Raw genomic sequence first — 23,556 nt, 5'->3', positions numbered from 1 at the left:
AGAGAGAGAGGGAAGCAGGCTCCCTCCTGAGCAGAGAGCCCAGTGAGGGGCTCGATCCCAGGACCCTGAGATCATGACCTGAGCCAAAGGCAGAGGTCTAACCCACTGAGCTACCCAGGCGCTCAAGGCCTAAACTTTTGATACTGTTCTTTACAGAGTAGCCATTTGGATAACTACTTCAAGTTCCTGATTATGACAGGAAAGTGTCATTATGTGTGAAATCCAGATTTCTAACTTGGAATCTTTCAGTCCATTTTGTAAAGTGTTGGATCTACATCCTCCAACATCTTGTAGGTTAAGGATGCCACAGCTCTTTGAAAATATACAACCATGTGATTACCTATCAGGCATCAACCCAGGGGGTTGAATGCTGACCCCTATGAACTTGGCCTACGCAGAAAGCTGGAGTTCAGGGCCCTGCTGAAGGCCCTTGAGGAGAGGTCATAAGAGTAAATCCCTTTTGATTCTGCCCAACCCCATGCTTGCCAGCATTTCCTGTGACCAATGGAATTCTTTGAAATTCCTTGTTAGTAAATGCTTCTTTGCCAAGTTATATTAACGGAGGCTTCCTCTTCAGTTTCAGAGAAACCATGGAATCTCACGTGTGGGATTTATTTGTTTTTCCTTCTTTAACCTTAGAGGAAGTTTTCCCAGCCTAGGTGCTCTTGATGTTTTTATTGTAATGTAATTAATGTTTTCTTGTGCTGGGCTTTCCTGTGTACTGTAAGATGCTTAGCAGCATTCCTGGCCTATATCCACTAGATTCTAATAGCACCCCATCCCAAGCCGTGACAACCAAGGATATCGTCAGACAGTGTCAAATGTTTCCAGTGGGAAGGGGATGCAGAATTGGCCCCTGTTGAGAAACGCTGCCTTGGACCCTCTATAGAAACCTTTTGCAGGACATCGAAAAGGCAATGCCCTTAGAGCAACACTTGCCAATCATGCGACTTGCCTGACTAAGACACTGGCTTCTCGGACCCTTAGTTTCTTTGCCTGCAAAGTGGGGACAATGACATCCACCTTGTAGAGTTGTTGAGATTCCAACCTCACTAGGCACAGAAGCTGCCAGGTACATAGTTAAGATCCCCATACTTGGTGGTCCCTGTCATTTTTGTTTTTTTTAAGATCTTATTTATTTATTTGACAGAGACAGAGAGATCACAAGTAGGCAGAGAGGCGGGCAGAGAGTAGGGGGGGAAGCAAGCTCCCCCTGAGCAGGGAGCCCGATGCGGGACTCGATCCCAGGACCCCGAGATCATGACCTGAGTCAAAGGCAGAGGCTTAACCCTCTTGAGCCACCCAGGTGCCCTGGTCCCTGTCACCCGTGTCATTCTTATATGGTGAGTCCCAGCTTACTTTTCCAACACTTGTGATGCCAACTTAGGAAAAGATATCTGTCTCTCTTTCTCCCCCTGCAAACAGAGCACGATGAATGTGGCAGTGGGCAGCACAACTGTGATGAGAACGCCATCTGCACCAACACTGTCCAGGGACACAGCTGCACCTGCAAACCAGGCTACGTGGGCAACGGCACCATCTGCAGAGGTAGGCTTGCGGCCTAAGGGGGGAGCTGGGAGCAGCTTCCCTGCCTGGGCTCCCGGTACTCACATGGCAGACCCTTTCCACCATGGTGGTAGCTGAGCCTGGCCAGGGTTCCATTCCTGGTCTATCGTCTGGTGAGGGCACTGTGCATCAGAGAAGAAGAAAAATGCTTTACATCTACATTTTGGATTGAATGCAGACGGTATGCCTTTGGGTCAGGGACATAGCTCCATGATTGTGTGTGGTTCGGTTTGGCTTTGCCTCTCAGCCTGAGTTTGTGAGGGACACTGTGATTGCTGATGTGGGTTTTTGCTCCTGAGCAAAGCTCAGAGGACAAGTGGGAGCTGCCCGTGGCCATCCTCGAGGTATGTGCTTGGGTAGGAGACGTCAAGTCTCTCTCTGTGTCCTGAGCGATTCAGAGGTAGTTCCTTGGCTGCCATCTGCCTTTAGAATAAAATTTAAATTGCTCCTGATGGCTTATGAGAACATTCAGAACGTGGTCTTTGGTTCCTCTCAGCTGTCTTTCTCTTTTCTTTCCCCTTCATTCCTTCTACAATCAACATGTTATTCCCACTTTTTCACAGACTCACCAACCATACTCCTGTCTCAGGACTGTGTACTTACTGTCCCTTCAGCCTGGGTGTTTACTTCCTTCAGGTCTCTACACAAGAGTCCCCTTATCATAGAAATTTTGGTTGGCCAACCTAAAATAGCACCCCTAGATTTCTTAGCCTCATGCCCTAAATTTTTTTTTCTTCACTAATACAACATGACAGAACATTGTACATTTACATCTTTGCTTCAGTATTGTCTGCCTCCCCATGGGGATGGAAACTCTCTAGCAATTAACTTAGTTTTGCCTTCCTGGTCTGTCCTCAGCAATTAGAACGATGCTTGGCACATTGTAAGCACTCAGTAAATATGTGTTAACTTACTGAATTAACCAAAGAGGAAAGTGACAACATTATATTGAAAAAGGGGCAAAATGTACAAAAAAATAGGAAATAATCCTTTGAGAGTTTGGTATTATTTTAATTATCATCCCCATTTTAGAGGTGAGAAAGGTTAAGTAACTTGCCCAAGGACACACAGCATATTATCAGCCCTCCTCTGTGGAGAAGACATGCTGATGAAGAGAGAGAAATAATGTGCAGTGACCAAGTGACCATATTCGTGTGCTCAACTGGGGAGAATTTTTAAAAATTGATTTTATTCTCAGTGCACTAAGTGGGTGACTGTCGGTTAAGCATCTGACTCTTGGTTTTGGCTTAAGGATTTGGCTTGGGATGGAGCGGCAAGTGGGGCTTGAGATTCAGTGTGGCTCCTGCTTAAGATTCTCCGTCTTCCTCTGCCTCTCCGCACTGCTAGTGCGCTCTCCCTCTCTCAAATAAATCTTCTAAAAATTTGATTTTATGCTCCATTGATGAGGTTGGGGTAAACAGATTTGTTTTTTATTTATTTACATGACAGTGTAAATTGGTGAAACTTTTTAATGGCAATTTGAGAAAATCTATCCATGTGTAAGGTAATCTGAGGAGTAATGTCAGGATTCTCTCGATTCCATCGATTTTTACCTGCGGAAATGTGTTCTAGAGAAGGCACATGTTGTGAGGGGGAGGAATATGCACTACAGTGATGTTTTGCTGCATAGTTTGTATTCACTGAAAGCCAGAAACCACCAAAATATGTTGGTAGTGGAATGATTTATGTCACAAGTCATTTCGTGGAATAGAGTACAGAGGTTTAAAACTCGATGTATGTATATACACTGACACATGTTTTTGAGAAAAATAGACCTATAGGACAACACCTATAATATCATCACATGTCTAATTATTATTTACAAATACCTATATGCATACTTTTATGTCAATGTGCAGAGACCGGAAACCTGCAAACTGTTCATTTTATTGTCCATGGGGATATGTCTGTGCAGCAAAGAACATTGACCTCAATGAATTCAATGTTGTTTGCATTTTTACAATGGGAATTTACATGAATTTTAAAAGAAGGCTAAAGATACTTCCCAAGTGAAACAAAAAGATATAAATATTAATACAATTCCATGGATTATCAAGCTTGCTGCTGGTAGTTGCATGCTAATGCTAGAAGTGTGAGGAGCACATAGGGATTTGACTTCAATGCATTTTTTTTCAGATTATGTTACCTCATAAAGTAATATTAATTACACTAGTTCAGTGAGTCTGTGTTTGCCAAACCTTCGCGTGCCATTGTGATGAGCAGTAGCTTCCCCTTTGTGGAGTCTGAAAGTCTGATTATAAAAAAAATGTGAGTTCCAATAACGTTTCTGGTATCCACAGTCTTGAAAGTAAAGAATGAAGGACAGTAATTTTGTTTAAGGTGGTTCTCCCGGTCCCTTGTGTGGCCATCAATAAGATGGGGAGAATCTCATGTTTTATACATGTTGCCTGGCAGGGGCAGTGCGGTGTAGTTGCAGAACTGGACCACGAGTTTACAGAGTCTTAGACAAGGTCTAAGACAAGGAAATCTTAGACAAGATTTTCTTGCTGGTGAGTTGTAACTTCTATATTTTTACATAGTAAAATAGGTTAACATCACCATCTGTGTTTTTCCAACAATGTTATTGCAAAGAATTCTTAAAAGAGTGTATATGTATCAGTGTGTTTTTAAAATATCAAATGCTGTAAAATGTAAAAACAGTATCAGCGGTGGTGCAGTGTGTGAGGAGAAGGAGAGGGGGTGGTTGATGAGTTGGCTTGAACCTCCGCCTTCTGAATGAAGTACCCAAATTTGTGTCTCAGTTTCAGAGCACGCTGTGTGCAGTTAACTTTTCCAACTGCAACTGAAACATTTACAGAGGGAGTTAGACAAGAATAACTAGACAACTGGAACTGATTTTTTTAAGGATTTTGAGAAAGAGCAAGAGAGAGAGGGAGCAGGAGTTGGGGCAGAGGGAGAGAGAACCTCAGGCAGACTCCCTCTTGAGTGTGGAGGCCAACTGGGTGCTTGATCCCATGACCCTGAGATCATGGCCTGAGCCCCAGTCAAGAGTCAGACACCGTACAAATGTAGTGATCTGAAGGGGCACGTGCACCCGAATGTTTATAGCAGCAATGTCTACAATAGCCAAACTATGGAAAGAACCTAGATGTCTATCAACAGATGAATGGATAAAGAAGATGTGGTATATATACACAATGGAATACTATGCAGCCATCACAAGAAATGAAATCTTGCCTTTTGCGATGACGTGGATGGAACTAGAGGGTATTATGCTTAGCAAAATAAGTCAATCAGAGAAAGATAACTAACATATGATCTCCCTCATATGAGGAAGTAGAGATGCAATGTGGGGGGTTTGAGGGGTAGGAAAAGAATAAATGAAACAAGATGGAATTGGGAGGGAGACAAACCATAAGTGACTCTTAATCTCACAAAACAAACTGAGGGTTGCTGGGGGGAGGGGGGTCAGGAGAGGGGGGTGGGGTTATGGACATTGGGGAGGGTATGTGCTATGGTGAGTGCTGTGAAGTGTGTAAACCTGGCAATTCACAGACCTGTACCCCTGGGGATAAAAATACATTGTATGTTTATAAAAAAATTGAAAAATTAAAAAAAAAAGAGAGACACCGAACTGACTGAGTGCCCTGCAAAGATCCTTCTAAGTCAGAGAGAGAGCACACAGGAGCAGGGGACAGGGCACAGGGAGAAGCAGGCTCCCCGCTGAGCTGGAAGGTCCCCCACCCCACCACAGCACTGGACTAGATCCCAGGACCTTGAGTGGAAGACAGTCTCTTAAAGGCAGTGCCCTTGAACTGTTTTTTTTTTTTTTTTTAACGTATAAAAGCTCTTCTAGAGATGGTTGTGTTCATGGAACTGTCTGCATCTACAGTACATATTGAATGCATATTGAAATAAACACCATTAACAACATGCACAAGCAAAACGCTAGGTGGCAAGTTCTCAAACAATACTAATTGGTATGAATTCATTCAGATGAGCTTTCCTGGTGGCCAGTGCCCAGGGAAGGTGGTTGTTGGTTTTTTGTTGTTGTTGTTGTTGTTGTTTATTTTCTTTTTCATGTGGGTGGTAAGTACCTGTTCAGCTTCAACAGTCACAAAATACGTGCGAGCTGGCTTGCTGAGTGTGTTTGCATATGTTACCTCATTACTTCCCACCGTATCCCTGGGAGGTTGATAGCGTTGTTCCAGCTCACAGGTAAATCTTGAATAAGACATAGCTAGATCCACTTTAAGCTGATTAGTGCTACTGTCTTTAGTCCCCTTCCTTCGTTGTTTCCATTTTTCTTCTTTTTCGCCTTCTTCTTCCTTTTCTTCCCTGGACATTCATCATTTAACAGTCGTTTGTTTGTTTGTTTTCTTCTAGCTAGAGATCGTAAAATCAGCAAGGGAAGAGACAGTACAATGGCAATGTATAATTTTTTAATTTGCTCCCATTTTTGATAAACAGACTAAAATACTTTTGAATCTATGCAAAATTTGTTGCTAAAAGTTTGGGGTTAAATGGAGAAAACACTGGCAAACTGTTTCAGATCTGATTTGCACAACATGATCTGCGGGGTGGGGCTGTCTGTGGGAATGTTGATCTGCTTTCCCAGTTCTGCATGAACCTGGATCTGAAGTTGGGCTCTGGGCAGCTGTCAGGAGGTGAAAGACAGGGCCTTCTCCCTTGTCTGTCCCTTAGAGCTGGATAAGATGTGATGATCCTTGAGAACATTCTTATCTTTTTTTTTTTTTTTTTAAGATTTTTATTTATTTATTTGACAGAGAGAGAAACAGCTAGAGAAGGAACATAGTGGAGGGAGTGGGAGAGAGAGAAGCAGGCCCCCCATGGAGCAGGGAGCCTGATGCGGGGCTTGATCCCAGGACCCTGGGATCATGACCTGAGCCGAAGGCAGACACTTAATGACTGAGCCACCCAGGTGCCCCGAGAACATTCTTATCTTAATGACTGATAATATTGACATTTATTTTTCAGACATAGAGTAAACGTGAATTCTGTGTCTGGAGCATAGTTCTGGTCACCAAAAGAGTAAAGACAAATAAGACAAGGTCACTGGAGACGTCACCATTTAATGTGGGGAAAAAGATTGTAACAGATGCTTCTGACCTGATGTAACTATTTACAAAATAGTGTTATCTCATGTGAAAGAGGCTTACAAAAAATTATTTGAAACATCGAGGCATGCGAAAGGCATTATGAGGTGTTAGTTAGGACTCCTTTGGTTGCAAGCAAGAGAAATCTGCTGGCAGGCCTGGATATGAAATTGTCACAGCCCAGAGTAAAGTGAGAGTGGGGGGAAAAGTCTTCTGTTTAAAAGCACTAAAATATAAAAATATAAAAATAAATTATATAGAACTTTTGCCTTTCTTTTGTATAATCTTTCTCACCTTATCGAGGTGTTTCTTATTTGCTATTTAAAGTCACTCTCCAGGGTGCCTGGGTAGCTCAGTTGGTCAAGTGTCTGACTGGTTCTCTCTCTCCTTCTATCTCAATCCCTCCCCCAGCCCGTCCCCGCCAAAAGTAGTTAAAAAATAAAGTCATTCATTCCCTTGGCCATGGGTGATGTCTTGAGGTGAGAGCAAATGCTTAGAGGCGCTTCAGGCCTATCCCCTACTTTGACACACATGCACTCAGCCCACTGACCACAGGGCTCCTCCTTGCTCGGACCAGTGCAGTGTGACCTGGCTGGGGCAGGGAGGTTGAACCAGGTAACTTCTCTTCCCTTGAGCCCTGCACCCCAGTCCCCAACAGATGAGAAAACCAAGAGACCACAGTCTCCTCACCAGTTCCCTGCATTACTGTGGAATGCATCTGAGTGCTGCTCGCTCAGGTTGAGGCTGACTCAGGCTTACTTTACCTGGAAAACCCAGCACATGCATCCCCCCACAGCTCTGATCCTTCCTGTATCTGCACGGACCCTGCTGGGGGCAGAGGGCAGTGGCTGCTGAGTGGCAAAAACAGAGGCTGTGAGGGACCAGGGCTCAGGGATCCGAAGAAGGGAGAGCTGAGAACTCGCCCTGGGGGGTTGAGGGTAGGGGAGGGGCCATAGGGGGTGGAACCCCACATGGGCTAGGGTTCCAATGCCCCAGGGCATGCTGTGTTGTCCCATTAGATTGCATTTTCAAAACCTATTCAAAGATGCGGTTATTAAGAATGTTAAGATGGGGGCATGGAGCTCTGATTCCCAGAGGAAGGGTTCTTCTGAGCTGGTTGTGTGCTGGTGAAGGTGGACATGTGGCTGGGGTTTCGGACCAGCTTTCCCCAGGAGCTCCAGTACCGCTGGTGTTCGCTCCTGCCTCCTTGCTGCTGCCCTGTGGATTGGCTCCCTGCTTCTGTCTCCTTCTAGACTGGCTCTGTGTTTTGTCTTTGTGGTTGAGGATCAGATCCTCTGTTATAACTTCAGACACTTGGCCTTATCAGGCTACCTGAGATGATCTCTCAGGGACCAGTAATTAAGTATTTATGATAATGGTTATGGTTTGAGAAGAGCCTAAAAATGAAGTCTTTCTCTCCTCCCACCTGTATTCAGAACCGGTTGAGAGACAAATAAATCAGGCAGTGGAAACCCTAATGTCAATATGAATACTGATAAAAATTTTACCAGAGAACATGGCTTATGTATTTGGCAATAGTATTCATGATCCTGAACTGCCAAATTAGACCACCACACCTGTTTACCATGGACCAAGGCAGCCCCTGGAGCGTCTCCCCATAGGGCCTCCTCTGCACACAGGTGGGCACTAGCAGCAGCCCAGAGTGGGTGTTTCCTGTGTACCTCCTGCTCCCTAGTGCGTAAGTGAGGAAAGAGCTGTGCTCTGCGTGTCCAGGTCCTCTCTCTCTCACTCACCAGCATTCAGGGAAGAACCAGAAGGTGGTTCAAGGGGAAACCTTTCTTAGGGAAATCAGATAGCTAGAAAAGAATTCTCCCTACCTCCCAAATCCACCAACAACTTCTATTAAGCAGTGGCAAAATGTTAAAAAAAAAAAAAAAAAAAAGACAGCAAAATGTTTGTGTGTAGTTTCACCTTCTTAGATGAAAGATGTGCAAGGAGCTGTTTTTTTTTTTTTTTTTTTTTTGAAATTTGAATTCTTTAAGCAAAAAACTCAGAGCTAAGTAGTTAACCCCTGGGGATTTTATTGGCTCCTCATCTCACTCTCCGTTTTCTGGCTGCAGCTTTCTCCAGTGTGGGTCTTCTGATATAGGGTCTGTCCTAAACCTAGTGTGATGCCCTTGCTCAAAACCCTCCAACATTTCAGGAGATGGTAATATCACACTCATAGTGTCCCCTCTGTGATTTTTTGATGCTCAGAGAAATATGTTAAACATTGGAGAAGGAAAGGAGAGTTATTTTCTAACCATGGGAAGAGGCTCTTTCATGACTTGGCAAGTTATGGCAATGTACCTTCGTTTTTTTCCTACCTTTCAATTCCATGAATCCCTCTCTGATCTCAGGCTGGGCGAGCACTCCTCCTCTGTGCTCCAAGATACTCTCCAAACACTGCTCTAGCCTCATGCTGCAGCTGACCATTTACTTGCCTGCTTTCTGCAGGCCATGACTGCAGATCTAGGTTCAACCAACATTTAGCACAGAGCTAAGCATGGTATAGTGGTCAGAAGTTTCCTGATAAATGAACACATCAAGATGCCTTTCTGATAAAGCATACACTTGTGTATGGAGAAGATTCTTAGAAGATTCTGTAATGGGCGCCTGGGTAGCTCAGTGGGTTAAAGCCTCTGCCTTTGGCTCTGGTCATGATCCCGGGATCCTGGGATCGAGGCCCGCATCGGGCTCTCTGCTTAGTGGAAAGCCTGCTTCCCCTGCTCCTCTCTGCCTGCCTCTCTGCCTACTTGTGATCTCTCTGTCTCTGTCAAATAAATAAATAAAATCTTAAAAAAAAAAAAGAAGATTCTGTAACAAAACAAAATCTGCATGGGGCATAGAGGAACTTAAGTCACTCAAGCCTTGCCCCCAGCCAAGGATATCTCTGCTCCTAAAGGTAGGTCTGCACATGGCCCTTAGTGTGGAGTCTGCTTTGCTAATGGAATGACAGACCTTCAGAGAAAATCACACCAATAGAATTCACTTTGCTGTAGAAGTTCCTGGAACGTAGCTGTGTGTTTATTCCAAGGCACCTCAGAATCCTTCTAGCTCTCTGAAGTCACTTATTATGAGTGTGTTTGCAGGGAGGTGCATTTGGGGAAGTGCTGCTTCCCAGAAATTCTGCTGAATGGGAGGCAGATAAACCTTATGAGAAAAACCCAGAAAGTCTGTTAACAGAAGGCCAGAGAAGGCGTGGTGTAGACAGAAAGATGAATATGACAGTGGATGCTTAAGATGTAATGACATCCTGAGTTAAATAAGTAATCTAGGGATCTTACCTGGGCGGGGTTGCTTTCAGAGAATCAGAGGCACGAATGGAGGGCAGGGGAGGGAGAGGCAGGAGAGAAAAATCCGTTGTTTTAATATGATACCGCTGAAGATAATAAAGTTGGTAAACTGCTGGGTTGTGACTCAGAGAAGATGATGTTTAGGGATTTTGAAGTGAATGCAAGGGGAGTAGGAAAGCCTTTGGCAAGAGTGCTCACAGCACTCCAGATGTCATTTTGGAAGCGGCTAATGTAATGAGGAAGAATCCAGAAAGGTCTTAATCTGTTCTGCCTTTAGATATATGGACAAAATGTTGGAGAGAATGACGAGAGGCGAGATTGACATTTGGGCCAGGTTTGACACATTTAGAGCCAGGTCCATTTGTAAGAACACAATCGTAGTGATAGATAAAGGTGGTGGATTTTTTTAGGAGTGCACTTCTGATTACAGAGCAATGTCGTCACATTTCAAGGAGGGATTTGAAGCTCTACCGTACACATGATTCATTTATAAATCAGGAAGCATGTGGGTTAGAGGAAGCTCAGGGTCAGACTCCTTCAAGAAGAAACTTTCAACAAGTGTGGACTGCATTTGGAGCAGTGAGGGCTACTTACAATTTTCCACATAAGGATGATGGTATGGGAGTCTGTCCCTTTGCTAGAGGTTAAAGTTTTAGTTTGTCCCCATCCCCCACCCCCTCTCAGGATCATATTGAAATAATTGGACCAGGCAAGATTACTCTAAGAAATTTGGCTTTCAGATTTTTTTTTAGGACTATTTAATGATTTGACCCTGGATTGTAAATGTAAAGAAAGGACCGATGGTGGGCATGGATGACAAAATCCCTTTCAGTTGTGTTCGGCCAGTTATAGAAGGTGTTGTTGACACAGGGGTACAAATTTGAATATACAGTGGTAAGAAAGAGTTTATCAGGAACATGCTGAATCATAATGTCATGCTTACACAGGGATAAGCCTCAAGAGTGGGCTATAGAATGACATCATTTTCTACTGAAGAAGCTAACTTGTATTGAACAAAGTCTACACTTTTCAGCAGGGCACTCAAGACCCAGTGACAGCTTGGCCCCATCCAGATATTTCTAGCCTCATCTTTTATAAGAGCTTTGCCCATTCCCTTACCACTCAGACTGAAACTTAACTAAGTATTCTCTGGCCAGGCCCGCCCAGGTAACTCAGGTCCCCTTCCCTCTCCTTGGGATCATTTATTATACTGGAGAGACTTTTCCATCCTCTTTTTCTTCCAGTTGAAATCCTGTTACCTTTCTTTCTTTTCTTTTTTCCTTGAAGATTTTATTTATTTATTTGAGAGAGAGAGAGAGAGAATGAGCATTGGGGAAGGGCAGAGGGAGAAGGAGAGGCAGACTCCCTGCCAAGTAGGAAGCCTGACACAGGCTCCATCCCAGGACCCTGAGATCATGACCCAAGCTGAAGGTAGATGCTTAACCCACTGAGCCACCCAGGCATCCCCTGTTTACCCTTCCTAGTCCCACTCAAATCCCATTTTTCCTTGATCTTTTCAGTCAGAATGAATCATTTCTCCTATCATTTCTGCTTGTATTTAATGCATTATGCCTTGTTAAGTTTAGCTGTTAATGTATCAGCCTTTCTCACTGATAGGAGACCTTGTGCTTTCTGGGTGCTCAGTAAATAAATATTGATACGAAATGGGATTAGCTAGTTCATCTGGCACAAAGCCATTCTGCTCTTGTAGCCTCGTGTATTAATTACCCTGAATCTGTACCGTCTTCAGACAATCAAAGAAGAATTAAAGTTGTAAATGCTTGAGAAATATCTATTTTAATATTTTAGAAAATCGTCAGTGCGCTTGTTATTTAAGTTCAAAGACTGTTGTACATAGGAAATTCATTTATTCTATTTTATGTTTCATTCCTATTGATACCAAATACCCCATTGATACCAAGTGTCCTGTGGATACTGAACATGATCATACCAGGAAGGGTCAAATCCTTTACCCCAATGTAAGAGGCAATTGAGCAGCTCAGGTGTGGTATCCTTTTTGCATGTTTACATCTGTGTGTGTATGTATGTGTATGTGTGTCTATTTCAGAATCTTCTTCAAATGGCTTCTGTTTAGACTTATTCACTATTCACTCAGCAGTCCTACCTAGGACTAGGTGTAGAGCTGAAAAGCACTTGTGATGGGAAGTCAAGAGAACATGGGGAACATGACAAGTTAATAAACACAGAACTCTGCCTCTCATGTTTCAAGAGACTTCCATAGTTTCTCAGCATGTGCTGTTGAGTAGGACATTGTCTTTTCATACTCTTTCTTGGCTCCCCGGTTGACCAATGGGAAACATTGATGAGTCTCAGATCTGTGTTCCACTGTGTGGCTCCAAACAGCATGGAATCAGTTATTCTGATGGTCATATAACTTTGAACCATTGATAAATTTAGGATCACGTTGTTTCATAAAAAGGGAGTATTTCTCTCCCACTGCCTGGTGGAGATTTGAAGTATCACTATTTTTGTCTCCATTCCTGCAGGTTCAAAATGGACATGAGACAATGTGGGAATCATAGTGTTGGCTTTATTTTGGGCTCCCTGGGACAATCAGTCCCTCTTCCACGGCTTACCTCTCATACTGTCTTAATTTTAAAGACAGAAGCTGAAGAGATGATGCTTGCTCAGATCTTTGCTTTCCCTATTGCATACAGATGGAGAGTTGTAGAAGTCCTCTCTATGCCTGATCCAGAAGGTCTGAGAGAAGAGATGGGTTGTATCATGTTGGAGCCATGGTCTCTGTGGCATGTGTGAATCAGTTTGTCACTTGGCAAGGAGACACTTCTCCTTCTGAGGGACATAGCTATTTTCTGTTTGAAAGGAGACACAAAGAAACTTAAAACAATCATTCTACTGTCATTTCCTTCTGAGGACTAAAGAAGATAGCTTGCTAATGACTCTCCAGCCCCACTCCTCCACCCCCAGAAAAGCTCACCTATTTTAAATGCACTATTACTGGTAGTAAAAGTAGATTGGTAGTCATGTTAACATGAGTATTTGAATATCAATGGCAGTATTAAGCAGCATTAAAATAACTTCAAACCTTTCTGGCAAACTCATGCCTCTACAAATGCTTACCAACCAGCCATGGTGCTAAATTTAGAAGTGGGCATATTTGTTATGGTCCCAAAGCAGGGGAGGGCACTTTTTAACACTGATTTAATTCTAAGAGAAAAAAGTGTGTCTACGCTTAGAGGAGATCATTATGCTTAAAGTTTCAATAATGTTTCTTTTGAGGAATGTGACTGAAACTGGAGAATCAAACTGATGGTGTCATAAGTTATCAAGAGGTATTCTGCTTATCAGCTTGATAAAGAACTGCAAGTGGGCAAAGAAGCTGTTATTCCCATCTTGAAACCAATACAGTATGTTAGCAAGACTGGGGTAAGGAGGGGACTTGGGTGGCATAAGATATAATATATTGGTTGCGTAGATTGTTTTACAAGGCAGACTTGATATCACCTTGTCCTAGCCTTTATTATCCTTTTCCTTCAAGTGCATTTCTCCTGGGCGAAAAGAGTCTCTTGAATGCACTCGAAGCACTTTCCATCACTTACCAAGTCCATGCTTACCTTTTAAAGTTTGCAGACAGTACTGCCTTCCTCTATAGGGAAACATGTTAAACCAGCTTGCATCACACAGGGAGTGGAAATCTGACACTTAGGCAAGTGCTGATTCTTTGGAGTGCATTTTGAGGTTGTACTTTGGCGAGTTCCATAGGTGTTTGTTATCCGTAATTGTCACATCTGAAATGACTCGTGAGATTAGCAGAGCCATATAAATATATAGCAGTCAATTTTATTTTAAGACAGTCTACTAAACATTGACTTTCTGTTCAGAAGTCAAGATAATATGATCTTTCTTTCATAAATAACAATTCTCAATGGACCAAGAGATGTTCCCTAATGTTCCTTTAGGCAACATTATTAAAGATAACATAGGCAATCTCTAAGCCATCTTCTGGGTTATGATCTGTTTGGGAAAGCAGTTACTTGTAAAATATTCAAGGTATTTAACAACTGATACTATTATAGAATGATGCCAGATATACTTGACATGCCCAGATCAACTCAGAATACGTGCAGAGTATTTATTATACGTAGATCCAGAAAACCATAGTACTCAGTCAGGTGCCATATTTTAAGGCAAGTTTAACCTCAATGGAACTGGTCTCTCTCAATGATGATTGTGCTATGTCGTCAGCAGCCCAGGCCGGGTACTGCTGCTGGGTCTGCCTGGCCCAGATGCTTCTTTACTATTCCCTTAGAGATTGCTCTTGACTCAGATTTTTATTAAAGACACAAAGGACAAATGGAAAAACACATACAATGTGCAAATGTCAGCAGACTTTGGGGGTATCGCTAATGTCAGTCCTCCTGCAATGGGATGTTGGCAGATCCTTAACTACTACTGGCCAGTAGAATGTGGTGGTTCACGCTTGTGTGTTTTGTATTTCTGCCTCATTCCATCTCAACACAGTGATGTGTTTCTTCATCTCAGCCTCATGCATGCTAGAATAAAGCTAGTATGCCCATGGCCACGTGCCTCAGCTCTGTTGGTAATTGCTCATGGCTTACTCCTTAACATACAGTTCTCCTCCAACTTGGCCACACTGAATTCACTGTCTGTTTTTATCGCATTTCCTTCATCTTTTCATTTATACCTAGATGCGTATTTGCCAGGGAATCTGGTTTACATAGTGTCCTGCAGTAACTGAACCAGTCACGTGACCTCTTGCTACCCCTTGCCCATTTGTTATTAGACATAATGAATTCGCCTTTCAAATGTCTTCTCACTTCTTTGCTCCAAAATGGGGAAACTGTAGGGCAAAATAGCTAACATACATGAGATTACTTAATTTAAGGCAAGCAGTGGTACCTGCTATGATAGAAAAGGTCCAAAGTTTCAGTAGATCCAAGACAAATTCTTATTTTTCCCATCGTTGCTCACAGAGTGGGTGCCAAGTGGGACTGTTGTTCCACGAGTAGGTCAGGAACCCACTCAACTTCCATCTTCTGGTTGCAACCTCTTTCTGGTTTTCAGAGTCCTCACCCTTCCACCAGCCGATGGGGAAAAAGAGGTCACGCAGGGGAGGTATTCATGGACCAGACCTGAAAGTGCCACGTATCACTTCGGCTTACAAGGCATTGGGCAGAACTCCATCCACAGCCATACCCAATCGAGCAGAACCTCTGTGTGCCTGGGAAGGGGGAGGACACAGCTGTCAATGAGCACCAGTGGTCTCTGCTGTATTATTGCAAATAAAATTCTAAGTGAATAGAAGTGGCTGCATTATTATTTGTGGAAAATGAACCTCGGGGCAGTTACGAAATGGAATCTGGCTGATGCACTGGGAAGATCACTTGTAGGCCTTCAGGTAAGAGAGGCAGGGAGTCCCCAGGGTTTAAAACTTTTCCCAGCTGAGTGAATGCATTCTTTCCAACCATGTCATCACCCCTTCTATCGGGCTTCAATCAAATTAGACAGTTCACTTTTTGTCCAAGCTTTCCGATCTTGCCAGTTTTAAGAAAAATTGAGAAACTGCTTTATGGGTCACTTGAAAGCAGTGCAAAGAACTCAGAATCATTAAGTGTCTCTCGAGTTGAACTGCCAGTGACACAGTAAAGTAACTCTCCACCTGAGCCCTGGACCTCTCGTAATTCTACGACTTAAATAACTGATTCCTTCATGTTATTGTGACAATTCTCTTCATCTTGTCACTGATCGTTTCTTCCAAAATTGATAAGTTTTCCACTTTTAAACGTAAGACAGAAATCACATGTCCATTCTCTTGCACTGTGTTCTTGTACTCCTTTGTGGGTAATACCATTTTTTTTCAGTGTGGCACATCTTGGAAGACACTGGGCAGGTATAAGGCAAAAATTCAAGTATTTATTCAAATCTACCTTATACTTTTAGGGTTAGGTTTGTGGTAGGAATAAGGTATTTTCTTACAGGTTGAATACTAAAATTGCATAAAATGGTTATTTAGCTTGTATAAGTACCCACATAGATGACGAAGGAATTCTAGATAGCCCTCTAAAGCATAGCCTATTTTTCGGGCTGTGCCTAGGCGAGATTGGGAAATAGTTTGCTTTCAGTCTTCTAGACTATTGAAAGCTTATTTGTGGAGTTTACATAGATAAGGATATTGAGTTTTGGTATATTCACTTCCAGTATCTCTTTGAAGACTATATTAAGGAGAAGAAAACCAAAGTATAATAAATGTCTTCAGAGAGGATTTGCTTTACGTTTAACAAAACAAAGCGCAAAACACACATATTCACAAGATGTGTGTTCTAAAATCAGCAGATGTTTTGGCTCTAGAATAGCTTTGTCCAGTTGAAATGTGACGTAAAACATACACATTACTGGGGCACCTGGGTGGCTTAGTGGGTTAAAGCCTCTGCCTTTGGGTCGGGTCATGATCCCAGGGTCCTGGGATTGAGCCCCGCATCAGGTTCTCTGCTCAGCGGGGAGCCTGCTTCCTCCTCTCTCTCTCTCTCTGCCTGCCTCTCTGCCTACTTGAAATCTCTGTCTGTCAAATAAATAAATAAAATCTTTATTAAAAAAAACCATACACATTACTTTAAATTTCTAAAAGTTGCCTTAACAAAGGAAAGAAGAAATAGATTTGACACCCCTCAGATCAGAGATTTCAAATGCTCAGCAATCACCTGTGGCTAGTGATTATGTCAGCAGCTATAAAACCTTCAGGGTAGGTTACAATTAATAAGAAATTACTATGGCACACTCTTTAATCTGCACCCTTAAGCACACAGGGGAAATCTCTGGGGAGGCAACATGGCACCCTTAAAGCAGAAAATGGCATTTTCCATGATTTTGTTATACTGAAAGCCGGTTCTGACTTTCAGTTGATTGTAAAACTACAGTGTTTATTAAGCAGACAGATGGCTGGAATCCATATACCAGGGGTTGTGAATATCTAATTCCTTCTACAGTATGTCATTTCCTGTCTCAAGATGGAATTTCACCATAAAGTCAGGTATTAAATAGAAATGGTTAACATTCATCAAAGCTCAAATGATACTAAAATAAGAGAGTAGAAGGAAAAAGAAAACAAGTCTATAGCATTTACCTTTGTTGCACCTCAAGATCAATTTTATATTAAAAACAATTCATAAAAGAGCAGACATAATGCTTTTCCTAACGACCTGCTCACTGTGATGATGATACTTACCAGCTTTAAATAGTGACATGCTCTACAGTCTCTTCTTAAACCATTAGCCAGAGAAAAGCTATGCAAGTCACAGGGGTAGGAAAGCATGACAATTTGCGGATGATTTTCTGATATGCTTAAATATGTCACTTAGTGGGATCACACTTGAATGCCAAATTTACAGAGAAGATAGCCTCATTATTTTAGACCGAGCTGACTGGGAATGATATTACTGAAATTAGCAAGAGGAAGTTCCAGACTTTGTAAGGGACTTCAGAATCCGACACTCAGAATGAAATTCTGACACACACTACGCCATCTAGGGCAACATCTCTTAATTTCTCCTAGTTTGATTGCTTGCCTGAGGAGTATGGAGGGTGTGACCCTAACTTCACAGTAGGTATCACCATCCCTTTCTTTTCCATTCTGGCTGCTCTCCAGTCCATCCAGCACACAGTCAGAAGCTGAGCGATTTTACATGGTTGACCTGCAGGCAGGATGACAGAGTGGTAAAGAGCATAGCTTCTGTAGCTGGACTGCTTGGTTGGAAGCCTGGCTCTACTACTTAGCTGGCTGTGCCATCCTGAGGTGGTCACCTAACCAATCTGTGCCTCACTTTTACAATTAGAGATAATAATTGTATCTACTTCCAGGGGCTTTTTTCCTGGTTAGATGAGGTGTAAGTGCTTAGAGCAGTGCCTGGCATGCAGGGAGTACTACTGAGTATCTATCTCTCTGTCTATCCTGTGAGTCTTTGCTGAAGGTTGTTTTGCATATCTACTTGACCTTCAGGGTAGGACTTGACCTTAGAATGGTATGCTGGCCTTTCTGGATCTAGTTCCCACCTATCTCTAGCCTCATTTCCTGCCACATACACTGTGATAAAATATATAATTGAATCAAACTACTTATAGTTGTCTTACTGTGGAGTTAGCTTAATGGTCAAGTGTATGGATTTTTGGATTCAGTCTGCTATATTTAGAACTGGTCTCCAGGGGCGCCTGGGTGGCTCAGTGGGCTAAAGCCTCTGCCTTTCGCTCAGGTCATGATCCCAGAGTTCTGGGATTGAGCCCCACATCGGGCTCTCTGCTTGGCAGGGAGCCTGCTTCCTCCTCTCTCTCTCTCTCTCTCTACGCCCGCCTCTCTCCCTACTTGTGATCTCTCTCTGTCAAATAAATACATAAAATCTTTAAAAAAAAAAAAAAAAGAACTGGTCTCCAGCACTTTGCAATTCTCATGAGCTTGAAAGTTGCTCAGACTTCTCTGACTTGAGGGTTAAAGAGCTTGTACATTAGGGTGCCTGGGTGGCTCAGTGGGTTAAAGCCTCTGCCTTCCGCTCAGGTCATGATCCCAGGATCCTGGGATTGAGCCCGGCATAGGGCTCTTTCCTCAGCAGGGGGCCTGCTTCCTCCTCTCTCTGCCTACTTGTGATCTCTGTCAAATTAAAAAAGAAAAGGGGCGCCTGGGTGGCTCAGTGGGTTAAGCCACTGCCTTCGGCTCAGGTCATGATCTCAGGGTCCTGGGATCGAGTCCCGCATCGGGCTCTCTGCTCGGCAGGGGGCCTGCTTCCTTCTCTCTCTCTCTGCCTGCCTCTCTATCTACTTGTGATCTCTCTGTCAAATAAATAAATAAAATATTTTAAAAAAAATTAAAAAAGAAAAGAGCAAAAAAAAAAAGAGAGAGAGAAAAAGAAAAGAGCTTGTACATAGTATGTTCTCAGTTGTTCTGTCCTCATTTGAATGAAATATCTTTTCCCATCATTTTTGCTTGGCTTTTCCTGTCCATCAAAATGAAGTGAGATTTTTAGCTCTTTCAAGCAATCTACCCTTGCACCCGCTTTGTGTCCCCTGCCTAGTGCTTTGAGTCCTGCTATTATCACGTTGACTGTAACTGCTAATTTGCTTCATCCTATCCCTCACTGGCCTGGGAAAGCAGACAGCACGTCCTTGTTATCTTTGTGTCCTTAAAATGTAAGATGTAGGCATTATTTAATAAATACTTGTTGAGGAAAATAACCAATAAAATAGTTGGGAGGTTTAAGTGAAATAACCTATGTTGAGTATTTGACACATAGTAGGAACCGCTTAAATACTAATGACCTTTCCCTTAAGAGTCACCTTTAGGTATTTAAGTCAGTGTGAAATGGGTGTTCTACTTCTCTGAGAAAACTAAGAAAATCAATAAATGAGGGTCTTGCTCAAAGCACTAGTATTCTACATTTGGTTGCTGTTCAGATGTGCCTTTGGTCAGCAGATTAGTGAATGGTTTATCACCAGATTCAAGTAATTCCATTTCATATATACTGTGTTTTCTCTTACTCCAAGAATGTTGAAGCAATATAAAATGTAATACTATAAAAAGATATGACCACCTACCCCCAAGCCCACCCCTATGACAGTAGGAACAGCTAGCATTTTTGCGACACCTGTGAGCCACGCATTATGCTAAGAGCCTGATGACAAGTATCTCTTACAGTCATACTAGTTCTCAATGAAGAAGGTCCAATTATGTCCCCATTGTGTGTGTAAGGCATCTGAAGCTTAGAAAGGATGATTGAGTCAATTAGCTATGTAGTCTGGGTCAGGGATGAAGTTAGGCAGTGAGAAAGGGTTTCATGGAACCATGGGTTGAGTTGTTGTGTGTGGTTATGAGCCTGGATAATGCGAACACCTTCCATGGAATGTACATCTTGTGGGAATAGTACATTTCTCTGGAGAGAGTGATAAGGGAAATGGATTTTGGGGATGTGAACAAAAATTCTGATCGTAGCCGGCTAATGGAGGAAACACTCTCTGGAGATGATAAGGATTTAGGGAAATTTGTTTCCCATCTGCAGAAAGTCATAGCCAGGATTTGTGGGAGAAAAGAAGCTGCAGAACCGACGCTGAGTTTGAACTGAGATGAATACAAGGAAAGATCGTGTTTTTGGAGTGTTCATTGATGGAGCCTGGTTAGATTCATCTTAATATCCCAGTGGTGGTTCCTGGCGTTCCTGGGGTTCAGGAGATTCATAGATGCAGAAGCTAGTTTATGGAGGTGACAGAAAATGAGGACAGCCAGAATAGGGAATTGAACTCCTGTTGTTGTTGCTACCCAGCATGTTTTTAACCTGTTGATAACCATTCCTCAGTTTCTTTCTAGAAGCCACCTCTCCTTGCTTTCAATCCATATGACCTTAGCATTGGACCCCTTCCTCTTTCTTCAAGACACTTAGAGCAGTGTGTTTTCCTGGCCACAGGGATTAGTAGAAGTTTTGACAAGTCACTTAAGCAGATCAATTACAAGCCAGACCCCCCAAAACACATACCAGCCCTGCCTCTGGGTATATTATCTCACTGTTCTACAGGGGAGGAATCTGGAAGGGTATGACCAGGAAAAGTTGTGGTTATTTGGGAACCTTGGGGAGAAGCTATCTTAGAATGAAGCCAACACAGAATTGTGGGGGGAGGCAGAGTTGTCCTTGATTCAGAAATACTGTTGGAACTTCTGCACCCAGTCATGCCTGAAGTAGGACCACTCCTAGTTTTGATTAATCTCATTTAGTTGTTTTTTTCTGTCATTTTATGACAAAGTACTAACTTCTGGTATGGTAACTTGTGTTCTCTGTGAAGGAAAGCAGTATGAATTACTAATATTCCAATGGGAAAAATCTTTGTATTTATTTCTTTTCCTTTTTTTTTCCCTTAAACGAGGCTCCAAGCCCAGCATGGAGCCCCGTGTGAAGCTTGAACTCAGGACCCTGAGGTCAAGACCTAAGCTAAGATCCAGTCAGACACTTAACTGACTGAGCCACCCAGGTGCCCCAAGTCTTTGTTATTTCTATGAGAATAAGATATATTTAGATTAAATATTATAGGAATCAGGGTGGTCAGGGTTCTAATTATTAAGTCAGAGGGAGTGCTGTATTTTAATGGAAGAATAATTAGCAGATTTGACTACAGACTTGTACATTTTTCCCCCCTCAGGAATGACCAAATTATCAATCTCAGTATTTTCAAATGAGTTTTTTCTTATTCACCAAAAATGTTCATTATCGTAAAAACACACATGTTGGGTATTATAGATGCTTTTCTCCTCTCCACACTACTCTGGAGCCTTTCAGTTCAGGTCAATAAAACAGTCACCACTTTGTACCATTCACACCATTTTCAGAACCTGCAGGGTTCTTTCTTGCCTCTGGCTTTTGGAGTTAAAAATATCGTTTCCCTCTTCTTTAGCTTGGTACTATTTTGATTCCTTATCAGCTGCCAGCTGGATTTGAAAGCCTATAGCCTCATCACCCAGACTGGTAGGGGAAAGTTGTCATACTTTGTCTCTGGCTGATATGAATTAAAGCACCAATAAACTCGAAAGAGATGCCCTTTGGGTAAGAGTAAACCAATGACTCTCATTCAGATCATTCCATAAGTTGTATTATCTTGAACAAAACACTCTGTTTTTGACATTGCAGCTTATGAGTATGGGGGAGAAAGGAGTAAAAACAGTAACTCCTAATCTTTTATATCATGATATGCGTAGAGATGATAATATGTGATGGGCATGGGGGTATAAATAGATGAGGTTGCTCTTTGCTGAGGATCACCTGGCTGGGCTGAGGGTAGCATCGTCAGCACACAGTATCCTCTCCTTGGCACTCTGATCAGAAAGCTCCAAGATTTGCAAACTCTGGGGGCTGCATTGGGATCCTAGCTTGGCCGCTAACCCACACTATGTTCTTGGACTATTCTCCTTTCCTTTTTGGTCCTCAGTTGTGCATCCTCAACTAAAGAATGTGAAGTCTGGTCCAGATGTAAATGTCGACATATTTGGAGCATTAATGGGCCTAATAAATGGAGGTTTAGGAGATGCACTGAGGCATTAAGCATGAAAACACCAGAAAGAAGACCTTTATTTAGATCTGTTTAATTACTGCTGAGCATACTCTTAAAAACAACAACAACAACAACAAAAACCCCTGCATTATTTAAGATATCTGTAATGCAGAGCACCTGGGTGGCTCAGGGAGTTAAAGCCTCTGCTTTCAGCTCAGGTCATGATCTCAGGGTCCTGGGATTGAGCCCCACATCAGGCTCTCTGCCCAGCAGGGGGTCTGCTGCCTTTCCTCTCTCTTTGCCTGCCCCTCTGCCTACTTGTGTTCTCTGTCTGTCAAATAAATAAATAAAATCTTTTAAAAAAAAGATATCTGTAATGCAGTATATGATGGAGAGCTTTGGGGTCTAGGTCATGCACACAGAGGATATCCATAGAATTTCTGAACTAAAAGGAGGAGTTGAGATAATTCACTGAATACAAAAGAAGAGTCTCTTAAAATCATCAGAGTATATTTACATAAGGCATCTTGCAAATATACAATCGAGAATGCTTAGAGCCAACTTGCAGGTGTCCTTTGGTAGCATGAACAGAAAGCATATGAATGTATAATCTATACATTATTAATGAACCTACTTTTCCTTAGCCAAGTCTTTAGCTTATAGAATTAGAGATATTTCAGTACGAATGACCTATTAGCACCAGCAGGAACAGAGACTGACAACTTTGATGGGACAGGGCCATGGTAAATCCACCCACTAGGGGGGATTGGAGGCAGACGATCAGAGGGTAAGGAAATAAAAAAACTCCCGGTGCCACCAGCCAGTGTCTGTTCTGGTATGCAAATCTCGGGCGCAGAGAGCCAACAATTAGCCATCACAGTCTAGACCAACTTTTGGCACTGGTGTGAGGGAGTGCTATGGTCTGAATGTTCATGTCCGCCTCAAATTTATATGTTGGAATCATACACACCAAAGGCGATGGCATTAGGATGGAGCCCTCATGAACAGGATGAATGCCTTATAAAAGAGGCTCCAAATATATCCCTAGCCCCTGTGAGGGACACAGGTGGCTCTGAATCAGGAAGGGTAGGACCATACGGCACCTGATTCTAGTATTTGCAAGTCTTTGGGATGACAGGAAGTAAATGTCGTTGTTTTTAAGTCACCCAGCCTTCGGTATTTTGCAATGGTAGCCTGAATGGGCTAAGACAGGGAGATTCCAGGGGATAGAATGGATCCTAAGTAGATTTTTGGCATTAGGATGGCCTATTTTGGGTATTTGGTTTCTAGGCACTAGGATGTTGTTCGGAAACAAGTTCAAGGATAAGGTTTCCATATATTAGAGGATCAAGGACAAGCATAGGACTTGCGAACAGGGCTGTGTTTACTGAATGCACGTGGACATGAAAACACTAATGAATATATATAGTGTATTTAAGTGTAAGGCTCTGTCCAGATGTTTACACACATACACTTCCCTTTAATCCTTATCAAATCCCCAGAAGACATATATTATCCTTTTTACAAATAAGACAGCAGAGACCTAGGTTACAACTTAATCATACTGTTAGCAAAAGGCAAAACTAGGATTTGAACCCAGC

The 23,556-nt window shown here is 42.6% G+C and overlaps 1 protein-coding gene across 2 annotated transcripts in view; it reads left to right on the top strand.

Moving 5' to 3' along the window:
• The window catches only part of NELL1 (neural EGFL like 1), an 860,623-nt gene that overhangs the window by 518,987 nt on the left and 318,080 nt on the right, over positions 1-23,556 (top strand). For both annotated transcript variants that reach the window (XM_046016014.1, XM_046016013.1), the window contains exon 14: positions 1,426-1,548. In XM_046016014.1, coding sequence (XP_045871970.1) covers positions 1,426-1,548 — 123 coding nt within the window. The remainder of the gene's footprint in view (positions 1-1,425; positions 1,549-23,556) is intronic.

The sequence above is a fragment of the Meles meles genome, chromosome 8 (assembly GCF_922984935.1).
Source record: "Meles meles chromosome 8, mMelMel3.1 paternal haplotype, whole genome shotgun sequence".
Taxonomy (NCBI): Eukaryota; Metazoa; Chordata; class Mammalia; order Carnivora; family Mustelidae; genus Meles; species Meles meles.
This window is presented reverse-complemented; position numbering and strand designations above follow the sequence as displayed.